This window comes from Aotus nancymaae, unplaced genomic scaffold (assembly GCF_030222135.1).
Source record: "Aotus nancymaae isolate 86718 unplaced genomic scaffold, 86718_ANA_hifiasm-v0.15.2.pri h1tg000044l, whole genome shotgun sequence".
Taxonomy (NCBI): domain Eukaryota; kingdom Metazoa; phylum Chordata; class Mammalia; order Primates; family Aotidae; genus Aotus; species Aotus nancymaae.
The window spans coordinates 864,172-886,451 of record NW_026988458.1 but is presented as its reverse complement, the minus strand read 5'-3'; the positions used below and the strand labels follow the sequence as shown (position 1 = coordinate 886,451).

General features: G+C 47.8%; 2 protein-coding genes across 6 annotated transcripts in view; one reads left to right on the top strand and one right to left on the bottom strand.

Moving 5' to 3' along the window:
- Positions 1–12,840, bottom strand: part of DCUN1D2 (defective in cullin neddylation 1 domain containing 2) — a 32,932-nt gene extending 20,092 nt beyond the window's left edge. Inside the window, exons 1-3 of one of the 2 annotated variants that reach the window (XM_064361825.1) lie at positions 12,803–12,840; positions 5,982–6,198; positions 3,097–3,265 (exon numbers count right to left, since the gene is read on the bottom strand). In XM_064361825.1, the coding sequence (XP_064217895.1) occupies positions 3,097–3,265; positions 5,982–6,198; positions 12,803–12,805 (389 nt within the window). In that variant the 5' untranslated portion in view covers positions 12,806–12,840. Of the gene's footprint in view, positions 1–3,096; positions 3,266–5,981; positions 6,199–12,571; positions 12,591–12,802 lie in introns of those variants that run through there. The other variant, XM_064361827.1, reaches the window with a different exon arrangement.
- Positions 12,841–13,462: 622 nt separating this feature from the next.
- The window catches only part of TMCO3 (transmembrane and coiled-coil domains 3), a 62,450-nt gene continuing 53,632 nt past the window's right edge, over positions 13,463–22,280 (top strand). For 3 of the 4 annotated variants that reach the window (XM_021667899.2, XM_012470670.2, XM_012470669.2), the window contains exon 1: positions 17,360–20,566. In XM_021667899.2, coding sequence (XP_021523574.2) covers positions 20,000–20,566 — 567 coding nt within the window. In that variant the 5' untranslated portion in view covers positions 17,360–19,999. Of the gene's footprint in view, positions 13,478–17,359; positions 20,567–22,280 lie in introns of those variants that run through there. The other variant, XM_064361824.1, reaches the window with a different exon arrangement.

Here is a 22,280-nt window from a genome sequence, read left to right as displayed (position 1 = left end):
TAAGTGCAGTGGCTCATGCCTATAATCCCAGAGCATTAGGAGGCCGAGGCAGGAAGATCACTTGAGCCCAGGAGTTCAAGGCCATAATGGGCAACACAGCGAAACCCTGTCTCTACAAAAATTTTTTAAAAACTTAGCTGGGCATGGCAGCACCCAACTGTGGTCCCAGCTACTTGGGAAACTAAGGTGGGAGGACTGCTTGGGCCTGGGTGGTCAAGACTGCAGTGAGCCAAGACTGCGCCACTGCACTCCAGGCTGAGTGACTAGGAGAGAAATCCCATCTCAAAAAATAAAAAAAAAAGATTTATTTTGACTTTATAAGATTATGGGGTATTAAATGCATTTTTAACTTATGATTTTTTTTTTTTTTTTGAGATGGAGTCTCACTCTGTTGCCCAGGCTGGAGTGCAGTGGCTCACTTCAACCTCCGCTCCCCAGGGTTCAAGCGATTCTCCCACCTCAGCCTCCCAAGGAGCTGGGATTACAGGCGCCTGCTACCGTGCCCAGCTAATTTTTGTATTTTTAGTAGAGACGGGGTTTCACCATCTTGGCCAAGCTCCTCTTGAACTCCTGACCTCGTGATCCACCCTCTTCGGCCTCCCAAAGTGCTGGGATTACAGGCATGAGCCACTGCGCCCAGCCAACTTATATTTTTAAACTTAAGATGGGTTTGTCAAGATGAGAAGCATCTATATTAGAAATAGTTTATCATCTAAACAGACAAGGCTATAAATAGAACAGATTCATCAGTTTAGGACAGGAAACAAGTTCTCTATTTTTTCTTTTCCCTCGGCTGCTGTAAGTATATGCTTTAAGAATAAGTTTACTATAAGGTTTCAAGCTCTCTTCAGCAGCTAAAAATATGCTATTCTAAGTTATCAACGCCGAAATCAGAATATGAGAAATATCAGCCCGTCAAATATGGTGGCTTTTACACCATCTCATGAAACACACTTTGTTGTTTAACAACAGGGATACGTTCTGAGACACATGTTGTTAGGCAGTTTCATTGTTGTGTGAACATCCTAGAGTGTATTAACACAAACATAAACATATCTGAACATAGAGAAGTACATTAAAATACAGCAGAGATGATAATAATTGTACTCCTGTATAGAACACTTCCCATGAATGGAGCTTGCAGGCCTGGAAGTTGTTCTGAGTGGTGAGTGAATGTGAAAGTCTAGGGCACTACTGTACACTATGATAGCTTTTACAAACACTATACACTAGACTATTACATTTATTAAAAATATTTTTCTTTCTTCAACAATAAATGTTAGCTTACTGTAACTTTATAAACTTTAAAATTTTTAAAAACTTTTTAACTCTTGACACTTAGCTTAAAATATAAACACATTGTACAGCTGTACAAAAATATTTTCTTCTTTATATTCTTATTCTATATACTTTTTTCTACTAAAATATGTTTTTAACTCTTTTGTTAAAAACCAAGACACAAACACACACGTTAGCCTAGGCCTACACAGGGTCAGGATCAAAATCACTGTCTTCTGTCTCCACATCTTGTCCTACTAGAACAGGGATGTCCAATCTTTTAGCTTCCCTGGGCCGCACTGGAAGAATTGTCTTGGTCCACACATAGAATACACTAACACTAGCAAAAGCGGATGAGCTTTAAAAAAAAAAATCACAAAAAATCTCATAATGTTTTAAGAAAGTTTACAAGTTTGTGCTGGGCTACATTCAGAGCTGTTCTGGGCTGCAGGTTGGACAGGCATGCACTAGAAGGTCCTTGGGGCAGTAACAGGCATGGAACTGCCACCTCCTATGATAACAATGCCCCCTTCTGGATACCTCCTAAAGGACCTGCCTGAGGCTGTTTGACAGTTAACTTAGGGGAAAAAAAGAAAAAAATGGAGAAAAAAACCGACACAGCCAAGTAGCAGTAGCTTCCGCCACATATCCTGCAAAAAAAAAAAAAAAAAAAAAAAAAAATGTTGAATTAGGTTGGGCGAGGTGGCTCACGCCTATAATCCCAGCACTTTGGAAGGCTGAGGTGGGTAGATCATCTGAGGTCAGGAGTTCAAGACCAGCTTGGTGAAACCCGTCTCTACTAAAAATACCAAAATTAGTTGGGCATGGTGGCAGGTACCAGTAATCCCAGCTGCTCCGGAGGCTGAGGCAGGAGAATCACTTGAACCCAGGGGACAGAGGTTACAGTGAGCCAAGATCGCCTCACTGCATTCCAGCCTGGAGACAGAGTGAGACTCCATCTCAATTAAAAAAAACAAACAAACAAAAAAAGCAAACAAGTAGAAGGAATACACTCTAAAATAACAATAAAAAGTATAGTACAGTAAATACATAAACTAGTAACGTAATCATTTGAATTATCGAGTATTATATATGCACAAAACTGGATGTGCTATGCTCCTATACGACTGGCAGTGTAGTAGGTTTGTCTGTACCAGCGTCACCACACACAGGTAATACATTATAAGACTGTGATGTAGGAATTTTTCAGCCCCATCTCAACCTTACAGGACCACCGTCATGTAAGTGGTCCACTACTGACTGAAATGTCATTATGTAGCGTATGACTGTAGTTCATTAAGCTTAATGATGAAAAGACAGTTACATTAGGCCCTTTCATTTACTTTTGTAACTTATCTGATAAGTGAGAAACATCTTCAAGTTATTAATGAAGGCTTTATCCCAATCCCGTAAGTAGAACAGAAAAATATTACAAGCAAAAACCGAAATGACATCTTAATTAATTTTTAACATAGCAACATAAGAAATTCTACATTTAGTATACAGTATTATGAAATAACATGAATGAACTGAACCTGGTATTTACTGCCAATTCAAAATTGGAAAGAAAAAACTCAAAAAGAAGAAAATGAGTTACAAAAGGAATATAAAAAAATTAAACTATGAAATGAAATAAAGCTTTACACTGAAAATTAAAAGGAAAGCAATGGCTTAATAGTGCAGACACACAAGAAATTTTTAAGATACACGAATAAAATGAACAGATATGAAATTAATTTTTACAAGTTGCTGGAAAATAATTAATGTTGAAAGTATTTTCAGTTCTGAAAAAATTTAAGCTAAGAATAATTTACTTACCCAAGTTCTGTCATGCCATCTAGAAATTCCTTCCTGCTAAATTCACACTGAGTTGCTGCCCTGAACTTCCACGCTATGACCAACACACTGATACTGGCAGGATCTAGGCTCAGATCATCACAAAACTGTTGGATCCCATCTATTCCAATTTTGTTTTCATCTTGTGGGTCTGTAGTTAACATCAGGGGAAAAGAAAGTTATACTTTTTTGAAAAGTAATTCTAAAATAGGAGGTTTGAATCCTATCATTCTATTATACTACCTACTTCTAGCAAGTGTGTTTCCAATACATCAATCAACAGGCTGCAGAGGAAAGAAATAGTGAGCAACAAATAATGTAGCCAGAAAACTGTCCTATTTTTAAAATCTAGGTTTCTGGATTTGAGGGGGAAAAAAATCATTGACTTTTTTTTTGAGAAGATCTGATGACTAAGAAAAATTTAATTTCCTTAAAGTGAAATAAAAATTTAAGTTTATAGAAATTTAGCTCACCCAAAGGCAAACTGCTACAAAAATAGTGAATTGATAAAGTGTTTGTAATACCTCAGAGTTATCACAACTCTGCCAAAGTAAATGAATGATTGATGTTTTTCTTCTTAAATGATTTCATTTGCTAGTTCTAATGGTGCTGGACAATAACTATTTTTCAGAATCATTTAGCTTATGCATCCACATTTAATAGCTTAGAAATTCAGGCTCCCCACCCCCTATTTCTAGTTTAAAAATAAAATTAAAGAACTTAGCATTTGTTTATCAGAAAATCAAACAGTAACATATATTAAAAGCATCCCAGCAAGACTTCACTAAAGCTAGTAATGTCAGATAGATTATGTATATCATAACATATCATAATGCATATGTCAAAAGTAAAAGGTGACACAGAGAACCTGTAGCTTCTTTGCTCAAATAAAGATTAGGTATGAGAGACTTTTCTTCCCCTTCATACGAAATTTAACTTTGGTCATTTTAAGTAATATATTACTACATATATACAGTTACCAAAGAAAAACTGGTGACTAAATGAAGGAAACCATAAACATCCTCCTAACTCTATTCTCTTCTATCAGGAGAAAACAACCTCACCCATAGTTTATGGGACAGAGGTTCTATTAAAAAAAACCCCCACTTATTACCTTATTCAATTCCACCTCCTTACATTACATTTCAGGAATAGAAATACTGATCTACAAAGCTCTGACCTAATAAACCATCTCAGTAAATTTCATTACAACAATGTTCAATATTTCAAGTAATTTTGCAAGTACTCATTTGTATGTTAATATAATAACTGTTATATTTGTCAACAGTCTTAGAACTATGTTTATTTTTAGGGTCTAAAACGATGACACCATGTCTCTACTTTAACTGACTATAACTGCATGATAACAACGAAGGGACGAAGCTTCAATAACTAAAGGTACAATTTTCCACTTATACGCAAGTATTTTTCCAAAGGGAGCTGTATATATTTAAATAACTTAAAAAAAATTTGCATAGCATATGACTTACAAAATTCTTAGCCAAAAATTCTTAAAACAGACTAAAGCTTAATTAAAAACGATTTTAGTTTTTTGGGAACTATAATAAGTACAAATCTGATTTGTTTGTTTTACCACTGACTAAGTTTCGGAGCCAAGATTTTTTAAAGGCAATTTTCAATCCATTTTTCAGATCTAAATAGAAAGAGTAAAGCGCACACACAGTATTTGGCCGGGCACAGGGGCTCACGCCTGTAATCTCAGCACTTTGGGAGGCCAAGGCGGGCGGATCACGTCATCAGGAGTTTGATAGCAGCCTGGCCAATATGGTGAAACCCTGTCTCTAAATAAAAATAGAAAAAATTAGCCCAGCGTGGTGGCGTGCACCTGTAGTGCTAGCTACTCGGGAGGCTGAGGCAGAAGAATCACTTGAACCCGGGAGGCGGAGGTTGCAGTGAGCTGAGATGGTGCCACTGCACTCCAGCCTAAGCAACAGAGCAAGACTCTGTCTCAAAAAAAAAAAAAAAAAGCAAAAAATGAAAATAATAAATAAACAAGAACTTAAAGCCAAGGGAATGATTCTATATTTGAGCTAATACCTGTTCAAATGAGGGTCAAGGTTTGGTTTGGTTTTCACGTTTTGGAAAACTTAGTCTTAAAAACTGCTAGAAAGAAAGAGCTAAATAAGTCAGCTCTTAGCCTGCTGCCTCTGCCTCTGCACCGGATGTGAAATGTGAAGGCTGCAGAGGGACCTGGATCTGCATATGCTCATCAAGGCAGTCTAGAGTTCAAGGCACAGCTGCATTTTCACAAGAAGCTTTGATCTAAGCACTGATGTCAATAAAAATCACGACTGTTCACAATCTGCAACACAAGGTTTCTTTGCCGAGAGCTTTTCCCAAAGCCTCTCTAACCATGGAAGAAGCTATTTCAGTGCTGACATGCCACTACCCAGGCAAGGAGAACACTGAGGTTTACCCTTGCTCCAGGATCATCTTCGTGATTTGGTGGTGTTCTTAACCTTCTCACCATCAATATTTCAGCCTAAATAGAAGCGCTTGAAAACAATACCGTATTAACAGACTCGATCATGCTGACACCAAGCCTCCCAGCAGTGGCTTTTCCCTGACAGGCTGTGCGACCTCAGACTCACCACACAGAACAAGTGGGCATGGGCCTGGTCCTGATCCATCACTGACTCCCCTCTTCTCGCCCTCCCCTCCCCCCGCCAATCACAGTCCCAGCCCCATTTAAATGGGAGAAAGTGGATTCTGTAGCTGAGCGCCAGGAGGAGAAGCAAGAGCGGCCTAGAGACCTCCTGCCGCCGGCACCAGAGCCCTGGACACGCAGTGCGCAGGCCACTGATGGAGGCGGGCATCCGTCCAGCTTTGCGGCCGACCCCTCTTACCTTTGTACCTGCCATACAGCTGCTCCAGCTTCTTCTTGTCCACAGTGTTCCGCGTGGACTCCCTGTGGAACGAGTCTGGGTTTTGGAAGAAGCTGTCCGTGGCCTCGTCTAGTCTCCACTCATTCTGTGTTAAGCAGTAGATAGCAGTTCTCTCACCAGCCTGAGTGCATGCCATAAACTGGCGGACCTTGTCCCTCTGAGACGATTTAAGCTTATGCTTTGGGATGCAAAAGAAGTAGGAAAGCCAGTGAAGCTGTCAGGGTCTGTCCCAGCCTCCAGCCTAACGCCTGCACTTAACTGGGCAGAATCACACAACATAAACTTTGCTCTTCGTCAGTTAAAACGACTGCAGCCTTCTGAAAACTGAAACTACAGCACCTACACAGTAACCAACAGGCAGTCTAAGCTTCAAAATCATGAGAATGAACATTTCACACAAAACACATTCTGACCTCGACCCAGTCACTCTGCATGAAGTATGACTATTGCTTTTCTAAAAATCTCCGTACGCCTCCCTCTGTCATGCACATCTAACCCTCTGATGAAACAGGGCAAGGACTTCACAGCATCACTGGGGGCCCTCGCTGCAGGGTCTTCTTTGGCTTCAAGTAAGTTCAGGCTCTAATGACCGGGAAGAGGCTGTGCAGTTTGGAGACGTTAAGTTTTCCCCAGTTTAAAATCAGCAGAATCACACTGATGAAAACGTACACCAATAACTAAGGAGAGTGTTAAAAGTAATTTATAAACGTTTCACAAGCAGGCATAAAAAAGCCTGTTATGATTAAATGGAAACAAATACTAATAACAAGAATGTCTCTGTATACCAGACAGAAATAAAATGAAACACAGGACAGAGGCTCTGGGCAGGCAATAAATAACAAAACTGCCCAGCAGCTGTACTATATATAGTGTATAATGAAACAAAGTAACATCTCGACACTTCCAGATATAGGAGGGCTGAGTTTCCAGTTATCTAAAGTAACTTGATGATGTAATCCCAGCACTTGGAGGCCAAGGCAGATCACTTGAGGTAAGAAGTTCAAGACCAGCCTGGCCAACATGGTAAAACCCCATCTCTACTAAAAATACAAAAATTAGCAGGGCGTGGTGGCGTGCACCTGTAGTCCCAGCTACTTGGGAGGCTGAGGCAGGAGAATCGCTTGAATCTGGGAGGCGGAGATTGCAGCGAGCTGAGATCCTGCCACTGCCCTCCAGCCTGGGCGACAGAGCAAGACTCTGTCTCAAAAAATAATAATAATAAACAAATAAAGTAACTTAACGAAAACAACACTGGAAAAGAAAGTGATTTACTAACTTCTCTAAATCCAAACAGACCCTAGAATCTACTGGATACTAACGTTTTACAAAAATGCTTTCCACAATAAGGGGGTCATTTTTTACTCAAATTTTTATAAGGAATTTATACTCAATCTTGTTCAAATAAAAATGAGACAACTTATAAAAACACATGGAATGAATCCTAACATAACTTACAGAAATATATAGAAGGTATGGATGAGAAAACGTGAGATTGGAGACAAGGCGTACCAGGAGGCCAGGGGTGCTGTTAGTACAGGGACATGCCTGTCACACGTCAGAGCTGGAAATCAGGCTCCAAGCTTCCCCAGTGCCACAGCAAAGAAAACATGACTAGTTAGGAAAACCCGTTTTCATAGGACCTAAAACCTTAGCAGCAGCTCAGAAGTGGTACAGACCCTTCTGGCCTAAAACCTGAGGGAAACGTCTCCCGTGGCGCCTCACAAAGTCCAACGCTCCCTCGTGTATACCAATTCCTCGCCAGAACGCCAACCGTGTACAGCAGAGCCAGCTTCTGGAATTTTTTTTTTTGAGACAGGCAATCAAAAAGCATGGTGCCAAAATACCAGAGGACAATTCTGCAGAAACATTAAGATAATGCTGTCCAGATAGACACTCGCCCGCGTGCACCTGGGACCCTGGGGTCCTCAGGCCTCTCAGGAGTTCCACAGAACTACCTTCCTGAGTGTTAGTGTTCTAAGCTGTCACCGGCCTTGCTCACTCTCATTCTCACCAAGTGCACAGCAGAGGCTTCCACAGGCTGTATGGCTTGTGATTATCACAGGGCTGAACACGAGATTTGAGAGCCTATCTTTTATCGAGCCAAAATTAAGATATTTGCAAAAAATAATGGGTTTATTATTGCTAATTAAATAGAGAAATATTTCAATACTTTCTATTTTAATTTCTAATATGGTAAATATTGATGACTATTACCCACATAAACAGTGGCTCTCATTTAAGAATGACTGGGGTTCAACGTTCCAAAGACTGGGGCTCCAATCATTCTTAGAAACATACAGGAAATGTGGTTCGCATACACCATGGCATACTACGCAGCCACAAAAAGGACCAAGATCATGTCCTCTGCAGCAACATGGATGGAGCTGGAGGCTATTTTCCTAAGTGGACTGATGCAGGAAGAGAAAATCAAATGCCACATGTTCTCACTTGTAAGTGGGAATTAAACACTGAGCATATGTAGACACAAAGAAGGAACAGACACTGGGGCCTGCTTGAGGGTGGCAGGAGGGAGAGGATCAGAAAACCACCCACTGGGTACTGTGCTTCTTACCTGGCTGACGGTATCATCTGTAAACCAACCCCCATGACACGCTACTGACCTTTACAACTAACCTGCACATGTACCCCTGAACCTAAAAGAAAATAAAAAACAAACCCCAAAACAATGTAAGACTCCTGAGACGAAACACTTTGAGAACTGCTAATTCAGGGGAGTCCAGGGAATTAACATTTCGGCTACTCAGAACGATGAGTGTTGAGCATTTGGGAGTCTTGGATCCCTTTTGGAATGTGAGGAGTCATCGTTCTGCCCTCCAGGAAAACATATATGAACCTCACACGCACAGGCAGCTTTGCATAAAGTTTCAGGGGGTTCACAGATGGCTTAGGTCTATCTGGAAAGTCCTCAGAAGGTAGGAGAAGGTAGAAGTCAGGTTAAGAACTGATGAAGAAGATCAGAAACCTTCACTCAGCCACCTTTCTCTCATAATGTTCCAGACAGCAGCCATCTCGGGCTTGTGGGCCACATGGTATGTTGCAAAAGCAGACAGCCATAGTGTTCCAATAAAACTCAACTTACAAAAACAGACAGCTAACTTGTGGGCTGTAGTTTGCTGACCCTGACCTACATTCTAGAGGAATAAATGGATATATATTCTCTATATTATTTCCTGAAATTGAGCTTTTGAAAAGAACTAAACAAAGAATTCAAGGTTGTATTCTCTGGTAAGATCGAATTTAGCTAAATTAATTCAGATCCCATATTCTCTGACAGTAAGCTGATAAAAGATAGAGCTAGTGTCTTTTTATGAAGCTGACAGCCTTCTCAAGCAAAGCCAAGAGCTACCGTAAAAAGTTTACGATAAAGACACAAGTGCAACCCCCAAAATGGTCCACCACTAAGAACAGCCATGACATCCTCATTATGGAAGCGGCCATCATTGCTAGATTTAAAAATTCTGCCATGTTACACAACAAAATTTAGTATATCCATGTAACGGAACAGAATTTGGCCATAAAAAGGAATGAAGTATTGATACATGCCACATGGATGAAGCTCAAAAGCACGATGCTGAGTGAAAGAAGCCAGGCAGAAGAAGCCACACAGTGTACAATTCCACTTAGATGAAATATTCAGAATGGGCAAATCCACAGAGAGAGAAAGGTGAGTGGTAGCCAGGGGCTGGGACAAGGGAGGAGTTGCGAGTGACTGCTGACGGGTGCAGGGCTTTCTTTTGGGGCAACAAAAATGTCTTAAGACTAGATGGAGGTGGTGGTTCCACAAGTTTGTGAACATACCAAACACCATTTAATTGTACTCTTTAAAATAATTTTATGTCACATGAATTTCACCTAAAAAAAATGTCAACATTGTACTCATTAGACCCTCCCAGACTATTCAGCAGAGAAATATCCTCTTGGGTGACTGAATTATTCAACCAGCATTATACAACTGATGGCTCCACATCAAGAGATCTGGAATGTGGACAGCTGGAAGACATGACAGTGTATGATCCTGAGCTCCTGCCGATCACCCCTTGAAGCCTCCTCTAATATGTGACAACATTGTTACACCAGCAGCCTAATTTCCTAGAACTCTAGTAGAACAGATGCAGGAGCACAGGGATTCAAAGTGGTTTTGGATCATTACTGTTAGCTACAGAGGGAACCGAAAGGTATCGAGAAACACGAAGATCCCCCTGCAATCTACTCAAACTGCCTGATGTCACAAGATACGCCATCAAACCCTGAACCGCACGGTGGTGCCAAGGCACTGGCTCAGAATGAGCAAGAGCAGCTCTGAGGTCTAGGCTTAGCCCATTAACAAGTCTCTGGCCAGTCAACAAAGCTGCAATCATTTGATGTCACCCCTTACAGGTTTCTCCATAAAATAACAGCAATTAAAGCAATGATGAGTAGCTAAGTCTAAAGACTACGTGCTTCATGTCCAAAAGTGACTAAGAGAGCCAAGTGGCCTCTTCTAAAGAAGGAAACTGGCATAAAGCTTCTTAGGAAACAAAAAGGCTCATCAACTAACAAACTACAGGGAAAGAAAGAAGCCCCGAGTGCCCTGAGACAAGACTAAACTCAGGTCAAATTAACAAAGGCCCAGACGTTGGCAGGAAGCTTTGAGTGTACCCAGATAGGACTGAACCCAGGTCAAACTAACGAAGGTCGATCCACTGTGGAACCAGGGCCGCCCTTCAAGCTGACTACCTTCACCGAGGCTTACCATGTCAGGCAAATTCAATTATTAAGGCCAGCTTTTCAAGTGTGTATGTAGGGGGGTATTTTCTAGGTTTCACTATTTTATTCTGTTAAAATGTACACAATTCTTGAAATAAAAATCCAGACAATCCAGCGGAGACAGCAAATAAAATCTCTAAGCTATAAAAAGTCTTAAACATTTTAACTGTGACTTTGTGTAAAACTACTCATATAATCTGGCATCAAGGATACCCACTGGTCAAATGGAAAGAAATTACTCTTAGAATGTCCTTGCGTCAACTTACAAGGGGCTGGCAGGCCAATCATTTTGATCAAATAAACTACATAAGCTTATGGATCACTTTGACGCTGTTCTGGTGTAGAGCACACTTGAGGAGAGGGAGTGAAATTCACCCCGCTCCGCAGCAGTGGAGGAGCTGATCTATGCTCACAGACGCTCCTCTCCCGCATTCTGAGCGTCTTCAACTTTTCCCCAAGCTAAGTTCCTGTCCACTCTGCCCCTTTCCTCCTAAAAGGTGGAGCGAACTACCTCTACCTGCCCAGGTGTGCACCCTAACTCATGCCACCTCGCTGCAGCCCTGCCTCCGCAGTGACCCCTGAGGGTCACACAAGCCCGGCTGCTGCAGTCAGTGGGATCTTCGCAAACGCTCTTCCGTTCAGCACTGCTGATGGCTCCCTTCTCCTCTAAACCCCAACCTCTTGATTTCGACACATTCTAGCCTCCTGGTTTCTCCTACCAGCCCTTCTCAGTCTCCTGTGCGGCTCTTCTCTTATCCTGACACTCTGTCCTCACCCTCCACCCCCTCTACTCGTCACCGTGTCCCCTTCCCGGCTCTCTGTGCTTTAGCCAGGGCAATCTTTCAGCTTCTAGACGACGCCATCGCCTGCCACCAATGCATCGTCTGTGCGTACCGTTTCTTCTGCCTGGAGCCGCGCACGGCTGCCCCGGCACTCACTTTTTCTCTAGCTAATTTGCAGAGAAATTCTCCAGAGTTCAACTCACATCCTCAGCATCTGACACCCCTCCCCCGCCCGCATGCTACGGGTTCCTGGAACCCGTGCCTTGGCCCTTTAAAACAGTTGTGTATCCGGTGCCCGTCTCCCCTGCTGGGCCATCAGCTCCTTCCGCCGCGCCAAAGTCACGCCTGGCCCGGCACGCGGCACCGCCGGCGGCACGCTGCTGGCCTCTGCGGCGCTGTGTGCTGAGTCCCAGCCATCACCACGGTTCCCACCACACTGCAGAGCAGCCGAGGTGCGCCCCCGGCGGCCTCCCTCCCGGGCCGCAGAACTATCAGCCGCACAGACGCACGGCGACAGCCCCCGGCCGGAGCCCGCCGCCTCTCCTTCCCTCCAGGCCGCAGGGCGGCCCCGCCAATCCGTGCTGCTCGCGGATGCCTTCCCTGCGCTGTTTCGGTCGCCTGCACGGACGCCCGCAGGAGCAGCCGAGCCCTCGCGTGCGTCCACTCCCGTTTTCGAGCCGACCTGGGCGGCCCCGGCCCAAGGCTCCCCCCGGCCCCGGCCCCGCCGCCTCACGGCTCCCCCTGGCCCCGCCGCCCCACGGCTCCCCCAGGCCCCGGCTCCGGCCCCCAGCTCCCCACGGCCCCGGCCCCGCCGCCCCACGGCTCCCCCAGGCCCCGGCCCCGACCCCGCCGCCCCACGGCTCCCCCAGGCCCCGGCCCCGACCCCGCCGCCCCACGGCTCCCCCAGGCCCCGGCCGCGACCCCGCCGCCCCACGGCTCCCCCAGGCCCCGGCCCCGACCCCGCCGCCCCACGGCTCCCCACGGCCCCCGCTCTCCACTCACGCTCAGTCGTCCCTCGCCGCTCCGCGGCTCCCGTCAAACCACGGTCCCGCGCCTCCCACGCCGCCGCTCCGGCTCGCAGGCCCCCGGCGCACTCCTCCCTCAGCCCTGCCCGGGACGCCCCACACAGCTCGCCGCGCTCGGCCCCACCGATCCAGTGCGCCGCCAGCGCCGACCTCGGCGCCCGACCCCGACCCCGACCCCGACCGGCAGAGCCAACGCCAGGGAACCTACCATCTCCCTCGCGCCGACCGCCTCGCGCCGGCCCCGGCCTTCTGCGCAGGCGCGGCGGTCGCTCCGCCCTAGTCCCAAGACGGCAGTGGCCGGGGCTCCGGGACGCTGGCGGGAGCCGGCCGCGGGGACTCCCACTCCCGGCATGCTCAGCGCCGCCCGGGGGCCGACGGGAGCTCTCGCACCGCCCCTGCCCCAGCGCTCCGCCTGTTCGGCGCCGCCATCCCCCTGTCGCCCCTGCTCGTCCCGCCCTCTGTGAGGGCCGTGGCTCGCGCCTGCGGTGACCGATGCCGGCCTGAGGCTCCCAGGCCCCACGCCGGCCGGGAGGTGCTCTTGGAAGAGGAGGGCGACGAGTCGGTGCACAGAACTCCATCTCCCGACATGCCCTGCACCGCCCCGCGGCCGACGGGACACGCCCACGCCCCGCCTCTTAAAGGGGGCTGCGTCGGCGTCTGGGCGGGGGCGCCTGTCAGCTGGGCGGCGGCCGCTCCTTCCCGGCCTCACGGCCCCGGTCCCGCCTGGCAAAGGATGAAGGGAAGCCCTCGGGCGCTGCAGTCCGAGGCGAGAGACGGCGTGCCTCTCCGCCCCTCAGCTCCCGGCGCCGCAGAGCCCTGCCCAGGCCGCGCGCGGGACGGTGATGCTCTGGCCGGGCGGGTGGGCGCGGCCCCCTGCGTCCCGGTGAGCGCCGGGCCTTGTCCTAACGGGGCTGTTTCCCAGGGGTCCCCTTCCTTCCTTTCCTCTCCCTCCCCGGGGCTCCCCTTCCCTCCCCGGGGCTCCCCTTCCCTCCCTCCCTCCCCGGGGCTCCCCTTCCCTTCCTCTCTCCATTCCTGGGGCTCCCCTTCCTTCCCTCCCCGGGGCTCCCCTTCCCTCCCTCCCTCCCTCCCCGGGGCTCCCCTTCCCTCCCTTCCTCCCTGGGGCTCCCCTTCCTTCCCTCCCTCCCTGGGGCTCCCCTTCCCTCCCTCCCTCCCTCCCCGGGGCTCCCCTTCCCTCCCTCCCTCCCTCCCCGGGGTTCCCCTTCCCTCCCTCCCTCCCTGGGGCTCCCCTTCCCTTCCTCTCTCCATTCCTGGGTCTCCCCTTCCTTCCCTCCCCGGGGCTCCCCTTCCTTTCCTCTTTCCCCGGGGCTCCCCTTCCCTCTCTCCCTCCCCCGGGCTCCCCTTCCCTCCCTCCCTCCCCGGGGCTCCCCTTCCCTCCCTCCCTCCCTGGGGCTCCCCTTCCCTTCCTCTCTCCATTCCTGGGTCTCCCCTTCCTTCCCTCCCCGGGGCTCCCCTTCCTTTCCTCTTTCCCCGGGGCTCCCCTTCCCTCTCTCCCTCCCCCGGGGCTCCCCTTCCCTCCCTCCCTCCCCGGGGCTCCCCTTCCCTCCCTTCCTCCCCGGGGCTCCCCTTCCCTCCCTCCCTCCCCGGGGCTCCCCTTCCCTCCCTCCCTCCCTCCCCGGGGCTCCCCTTCCCTCCCTCCCTCCCTCCCCGGGGCTCCCCTTCCCTCCCTCCCTCCCTCCCCGGGGCTCCTCTTCCCTCCCTCCCTCCCTCCCCGGGGCTCCCCTTCCCTCCCTTCCTCCCTGGGGCTCCCCTTCCTTCCCTCCCTCCCTGGGGCTCCCCTTCCCTCCCTCCCTCCCTCCCCGGGGCTCCCCTTCCCTCCCTCCCTCCCTCCCCGGGGCTCCCCTTCCCTCCCTCCCTCCCCGGGGCTCCCCTTCCCTCCCTCCCTCCCTCCCCGGGGCTCCCCTTCCCTCCCTTCCTCCCCGGGGCTCCCCTTCCTTCCCTCCCCAGGGCTCCCCTTCCCTTCCTTCCCTCCCCGGGGCTCCCCTTCCTTTCCTCTTTCCCCGGGGCTCCCCTTCCCTCTCTCCCTCCCCCGGGGCTCCCCTTCCCTCTCTCCCTCCCCCGGGCTCCCCTTCCCTTCCTCCCTTCCCAGGGCTCCCTTTCTCTTGCAGGCGCTGTCTCCTGGGTTGGGTGGTCTGTGTGGCCTGGGGTCCCGGTCCTCCAGGCCTTGCCTAGGCATTCTTGGCTGAGGCCCGCATTCTAACCTGGTATCCACCTGCGTTCCCACCCTGGCCGCCCGCGTGGACGCCTGTGGCGTCGGTGAGCCAGGGTGTGGACGCCTGCGCTGGAGAGCAAGGCTGCTGTGCTTCGGGTCCCTGGTCACTGCCCGTTTTTCTGGTTACTCTGTGTTACACATTTATCTTATTTACCGGCTTTTTCAAAAGGATTGTCTTAATGATTGGATTGTTTAGTGAAATATATGTATATATCTTTTCCTACAAACTTGGCTTAAATATTCTGAAGCCTTTTTGTTGTTGAGACAGAGTCTTGCTGTCGCCGAAGCTGGAGTGCAGTGGCTGGTCAAGGCTCAAGGGATTCTCCCGCCTCAGCTGCCTCAGGAGCTGGGGCCACAGGGGCTACCACGCCCCACTAAGTTTTTCATTTTTAATAGAGACAGGGTCTTGCTATGTTGCCCAGGCTGCTCTCCAACTCCTGGCCTCTGGCAGTTCACCCACCTCACCCTCCCAAAGCACTGGGAATATAGATAATTGTGTCATAATACACCAGTGGCATGAACCACCGCACCCAGCCTTTTTATTTTGAGATGCGACAGATTCACATGTAGTTGTGAGGAGTAATATAAACAAATCCTAGAGTGCCTTGCCCTGTTTTCTGCAATGGTAGCACCTTGCAAAACCATAGTATATGCAGGAAATTTCCATTGATCAGATCCCCTGACCTGCTGAGATTGCACCAACTGTATACGCACTAGTGAGTGTCAGTCTACAGCTGTGCGTGTAGGGCACGTTGGGAGCCAGATGCACCAACTGTATACACTAGTGAGTGTCAGTCTACAGCTGTGCGTGTAGGGCACGTTGGGAGCCAGATGTAGGGCTGAGGGCCCCACAGGGTCGTGGGGTGAGCCTTACGCTGTGCTGAGGCACAGGATCCGAGAAATAAAGAGACAGGACACAGAAGTACAAGGAAAATGCAGCTGGGCTTGGGGGGCCACACCACCTATAAGCGGAGTCAGGCAAGGTCCCGAATGTCCAGAAGCGTATTTATTGTGTATAGGTTGGGGGCAGGGCAGTGAGTGAAGTCATCTTTAAGGATAGTGATAGGGTCGTGAGCAATAAAACATGGGGTCCACCCCCATTAGGTCACCTAGGCCAGGAGGTGGACGGTGCGCAGCAAGGGGCCGGTTCCCATGAAGTCAAGGGCTGTGTGCAGTAAGGGGTCCACCCCCATTAGGTCACCGAGGCTTGAAGGTGGGCCGTGCGCAGTGAAGAGGGTGCAGTGTGCAATACCTCTATCTATGTGCAAACTACTTCTAAGAAGATTTATAGGAGGATGCTTTAAGTCACACAGCAGTGACAGAGCTGTCAAGGTTACCGCCAGCTTCTGGTAGCTTCCAGTGGGTTCTATGGGAAGATGCTTTTCAAGCAGCACAGTAGCAAGAGCTGGTAAAGTTCACAGTCATCAAGGTGGATTGCCGTTCTGAGGGCAGCCTTCCACAAGAACTGGAGCAAGGTCCTACAACTCCTTTATCAGGAGGAGTGGCTCTCGCTCCAAGCCTGCCATACAGCGAGTATCTTTACGATATTGAACGCTGCTGCCTGGGCCATGGGTTCTTGTCCTGGTATGACTGCTTTCCCTTAAATCATGCTCTGCACTGTGTCTGCTCTAGGCATTCCTCCGATTATAAGCTGCTTATTCCTTAATTCATGCTCTGTACTGTGTCCACTCTAGGCATTCCTCCAATTATGAACTAAGATATAATTATAGGTATATATGTAGGATAATATTCTTTAGGCACTCATACTATCAACTATTATATGATTATATATAGAGGATTATATAAAGGGATTCATCCAGCCATTATTTCTATAATATATGACTATGTAAAGGATTATATAAAAGGAAATAGCTGAGTAGTAACACTATAAAGTGAGATATTCCTCAAGCCGTAACTGTTCCAGGGTTCTGTTTAGCTCTCGTTCCTCGGTGCCTATATGGGGGGTTACCCACAGTGTGTCTTCTCAATGAAGTTGAGATTTTTTTCTCTTAGCCTTGAGATACATCCGCATTGTTATATGTATCAATAGCTCAAGATGCAGAAATTCTAAGAATTCATTATTTAAAAAGTAATCCCAGCACTTTGGGAGGCTGAGGCAGGCAGATCAGCTGAGGTCAGGAGTTAGAGACCTGCCTGACCAACATGCTGAAACCCAGCCTTTACTAAAAATACAAAAATTAGCTGAGTGTGGCGTTGGACGCCTGTAATTTCAGCTACTTGGAAGGCTGAGGCAGGAGAATGGCTTGAACCCAGGAGGCGGAGGTTGCAGTGAGCTGAGATCACACCACTGCCCTCCAGCCTGAGTGACAAAAGCAAAACTCAGTCTTAAAAAAAAAACAAAACAAAAAACCACACCACATTACAGGTATTCAAAGTCTTTTTTTTTTTTTTTTTTTTGAGATGGAGTCTCACTGTGTCACCTAGGTGCGATCTCAGCTCACTGCAACCTCTGCCTCCTGGGTTCAAGTGATTCTCCTGCCTCAGCCTCCTGATTAGCTGGGATTACAGGCGTTTGCCACCATGCCTGGCTAACTTTTGTATTTTTAATAGAGACAGGGTTTCACTATCTTGGCTAGGTTTATCTCAGACTCCTGACCTCATAATCCACCTGCCTCAGCCTCTCAAAGTGCTGGGATTACAGGCATCTGTCACTGTACCTGGCCTCCAAAGTGTCTTTTTAATAATTAGAACAGCTAAAGATGCTTACTTATTTACTCAAAAAACATGCTACAATTTGGTAGTCCATAGGATTTTGGAGGCAAGTTTGAAGGTAAAATGAAATGAGTTTGAAAAAAAGAGTGATTTGTATTTTAAGGATCCATAAATAATTTCACTTTCATGTTATGAGTATGTTTCAGTGGGAAATTTTAGTATAACTACAAGTAAAATCCTCCATAAATCCTCATAAAAATTAATAGCTCCCTTTGAGGGACACCTAATTTCAGGAACCTGATTGAGGAAGGAACCGGAAATGAACACAGAGGTGTCATTCACACATGAGCTCTGTTGAAAGTTACTTTTCTGGAGCATAAAATCCATCAAAGAATCACTTTTTGGGATCTTTTAGGGGAACTGGGAGGTGTAAGCGAAGCATCTCAAATTTCTATCTTGGTTCTGGAAAATACTAAAAGTGCACTTGTGAAGTAGCTGTTGATTTCTTTAGCTCCCTTGGCAGGAGAGGAGCTTAGCAATTGAGTGAGTCATTAAAATAACAGCTTAGCAATATTGCTAGGCATGACTAAATGATTGCCTCATTGTTTGTTTTTAAGGTGGTAAATGTGTACTCAAGGGTGTACACGTGTACTTAAAGTGTATTGAAACTAACATAAAATTGGCTGCAAGAGCGTATTATCATTTATCCTACCCCTGTTCCAGGTAAGTGACGCCTCCGTGGAACGTGCTTATGTCCCTTTAGGAGTCAGTCTCCAAGATTGTTCTGTAATTGAGCACTTTCTAACCAGAATATCGTCTCTTGTTGGTGACTTTTGCTGTGATTCTGATGCGTGACTCCTGTTGTCTGACACCGTCTTCAGGACCTGCTGAAGTGCGCACAGTCGCTGAGCCCTCACTGAGTCATCTGGCCTCCAGGCTTTTTGAGTTCTCCTGTTTGTTTCTGTCAGCTGCCATTTCATGGCTTGGGCAGAATGCTGCCTCCAGAAATGCCACCCTTCCTTTTGCTGCATCTAATCCGTTTTGCCTGGGAAACGAGATGAAACTATTAGAATTTGGGTTAGCGGTGAATACAGATGTATATTTTAGTAACCAGGTGTCCAGGCTGGGGAATCTTTGGAATATGTGGCGACTGAGTAGGGATTCCTGACAGTCCGTGGGATGCCGCTGGAAAGAATGGTTAGCTTAATGTTTTGTTGCTGTTTCCTTTCAACCGGGAATCTGCGGAAGTGGCAGGTGTTGGTTTTGCTGCCTTTTTTGGCTTAGCTGCCTGTCATCTTAGTGGCTAAATTCCACGGACTCGGCTTTTATTCCTTCTTCCAGAGTCTCGGTTTCCAGCCTCTAAGCTCACTCTGCCTTAGTGGCCTTTGCTGGCCGCTGTCTCCACCTGCTCCCTAAACGGTGCTCAGTCTGGGTGCACTGCCCTGCCCCTGCTTGTCACCTGGACGCCACGGCTACTGCCGCACTGAAACCGTCCTCATTCCCTCAGCAGTCATGTTCAGAAAGCAAGTTCCTGTCTGTGCTCTGCCTTGCCGGGATAAATTAACATACATTGTTTTAGGTCTTCCTAAAGAAAGGTAGAGAACGAGACTGAATTTGGATGATAGCAAAAAGTTCTAGAGATCTAGGTATTGTTACATATATATATGTATATTTTAAATTCTTGACATCTTCTTAACACTTGACTGTAGACTGACTTTGGCCATGTGGCAAAATTTCAAATGATTTTAGAAAGTCCACAAAGCTAATGGTAGGTAGCTCAGAAAATTTTTTTTCTGGAGTGACATTGAGTGTGGTGTCCCCAGACAGTCCACTGACCTCTGAGGGGAAGGTGATGGTATTTTCTGGGTTTTGATAACATGGACTCTCTCTTTTTTTTTGTTTTGGAGACAGAGTTTCGCTCTTGTTGCCCAGGCTGGAGTGCAATGGCATGATCCCGGCTCACTGCAACCTCTACCTCGCAGGTTCAAGGGATTCTTCTGCCTCAGCCTCCTGAGTAGCTGGGATTACAGGTGCACGCCACCATACCCAGCTCATCTTTGTGTTTTTAGTAGAAATGGGGTTTCACCACGTTAGCCAGGCTGGTCTCAAACTCCTGACCTCGTGATCTGATCACCTCAGCCTCCTAAAGTGCTGACATTACAGGCATGAGCCACTGCACCTGGCCAACATGGACTCTCTTAAATGGACTTGGTTTCTATATTTTGCACATGGTAGAGTTGGTAGAGATATGAGGCTGTTTTCTTTAAAAAAAAAAACAAAAACAAAATTGCCTTTAAACCTTTCCATAAAGATGTAACTGACCTTTAATCATCTCAACGCTTCACAAGGCACCATACAAGGTAGACAACATTCAGTATTTGATTTTAATCTCAGCGCCATAGTTTAGATGTTGATGTTAATCTAGGAAAGACTATGTTTTCTTCAGAAAGGTATCAGTTTTCTGGATATGATTATTTAATACGTTGACTCTGATGAATAGTAATGAGTCATTATTCAACCATATGTGACAGTAACTCTTTTCCAGCTGAAAATGTGTATCTGAGATGCGAGGTCAGCAAGGCAGAGACCTGTGGGTTGCCGTGCCCTGCCCTCCAAACCTGGGTCATGAAGGTGTTGGGAAGAAGCTTCTTCTGGGTGCTGTTTCCCGTCCTGCCCTGGGCAACTCAGGCTGTGGAGCACGAGGAGGTGGCACAGCGTGCGATCAAACTGCACCGTGGGCGGGGGGCAGCCGCCACTCACAGCCGGCAGTGGGTCCGGGATAGCTGCAGGAAGCTCTCAGGGCTTCTCCGCCAGAAGAATGCGGTTCTGAACAAACTGAAAAATGCAATTGGAGCAGTGGAGAGAGACGTGGGCCTGTCGGGTGAAGAGAAACTGTTTCAGGTGCACACATTTGAAATCTTCCAGAAAGAGTTGAATGAAAGTGAAAATTCCGTTTTCCAAGCCATCTACGGACTGCAGAGAGCCCTCCAGGGAGATTACAAAGACGTTGTGAACATGAAGGAGAGCAGCCGGCAGCGCCTGGAGGCCCTGAGAGAGGCAGCAATAAAGGTCAGTCAGAGAGAGAGAGAGACAGAGACAAAGGTGGAGAGCGCGTGCCCGCGTCCTAGGGAGAGCCCACTGCGGAGCTGGGGGGCAGGGAGGAAGGGAAGGCGTGAGTGCTGCCGATGTCTCCTAGGTGTTGTCTTCCTAGGAAGTCACATCTAGAAAAATCTCTAATGTGAGGGAGAATCTTTTCCTGTTGCATGATAGTGTAGTTCTTACTTCTAGAAGGAGCCACTCATGGTTTTCTCTACGGAGAAGTCCCCTGGTAATTCAAAAAGTTACTCAAGTTGTATTAGTAAACTGATACAAAAATAAATATAACTTAAATCAACATTTTTCTGAGTTTCTGACAGGAGCTCCTTTTAGTGTGAGGTTTCACTCTTGTTCAGTGGCATAATATCGAAAATAAAAATACTAAAATTGGTTTTAAACTAATGTATACATTTCAGTTTAGGACTTTGACCAAGTATGCTTTTAAAACGATGAGAAGTTTCTGAATTACTGTATCAGTTGTTGTCTTAGGTATTCTTTTTTTAAAGCCATCATTTCTTGAGTACCTGTTCTATGCCAAGCCCTTTAAATATATAAAATCATCTTCACAGAAAAACCTGTAGGATTATTCCACAGCCTAAAAATTGGAGAAAATACAGACATGAAACTTTCTTTACTGAAACGTATCTTGGGGGAGAGAAATAAGATCATCAGGCAAATGTATAAATCGAGGTTTTCAATAACACCGATTCATTTGTCTTGCCTGTGTGGTGTGTGCGTCAACTGTGACTGGACAGTGGAGACGTGACAGTACCTTGGTAGTAGGGTCTAGATTCGTGGCTCTTTTATTATAGAGAAAAAACATGAGTTTGAGTAACATTGGCTCAAATATGCACACTTCGTAACATGTCAACAGTAGTTTAACATACACTAGTTATTATCTCCTGTGCCGAGATTCTCCAGGTGCTGGTGACCTGCGGCTATGCTAGCCCTCCAGTCACATGCTTGACCTGCAGCTGTGTGTCAGTCAAACCTGCAGCTGTGTGAGACCTGCAGCTGTGTGTGTGAGACCTGCAGCTGTGTGTGTGAGACCTGCAGCTGTGTGTGTGAGACCTGCAGCGGTGTGTGTGAGACCTGCAGCTGTGTGTGTGAGACCTGCAGCTGTGTGTGAGACCTGCAGCTGTGTGTGAGACCTGCAGCTGTGTGTGAGACCTGCAGCTGTGTGTGTGAGACCTGCAGCGGTGTGTGTGAGACCTGCAGCTGTGTGTGAGACCTGCAGCTGTGTGAGACCTGCAGCTGTGTGTGCGAGACCTGCAGCTGTGTGTGAGACCTGCAGCTGTGTGTGTGAGACCTGCAGCTGTGTGTGAGACCTGCAGCTGTGTGTGCGAGACCTGCAGCTGTGTGCGAGACCTGCAGCTGTGTGTGTGTGAGACCTGCAGCTGTGTATGAGACCTGCGGCTGTGTGTGTGAGACCTGCGGCTGTGTGTGCGAGACCTGCGGCTGTGTGCGAGACCTGCGGCTGTGTGTGTGAGACCTGCGGCTGTGTGTGTGAGACCTGCGGCTGTGTGCGAGACCTGCGGCTGTGTGTGTGAGACCTGCGGCTGTGTGTGTGAGACCTGCGGCTGTGTGTGCGAGACCTGCGGCTATGTGTGTGAGACCTGCGGCTGTGTGTGCGAGACCTGCGGCTGTGTGTGCGAGACCTGCGGCTGTGTGTGCGAGACCTGCGGCT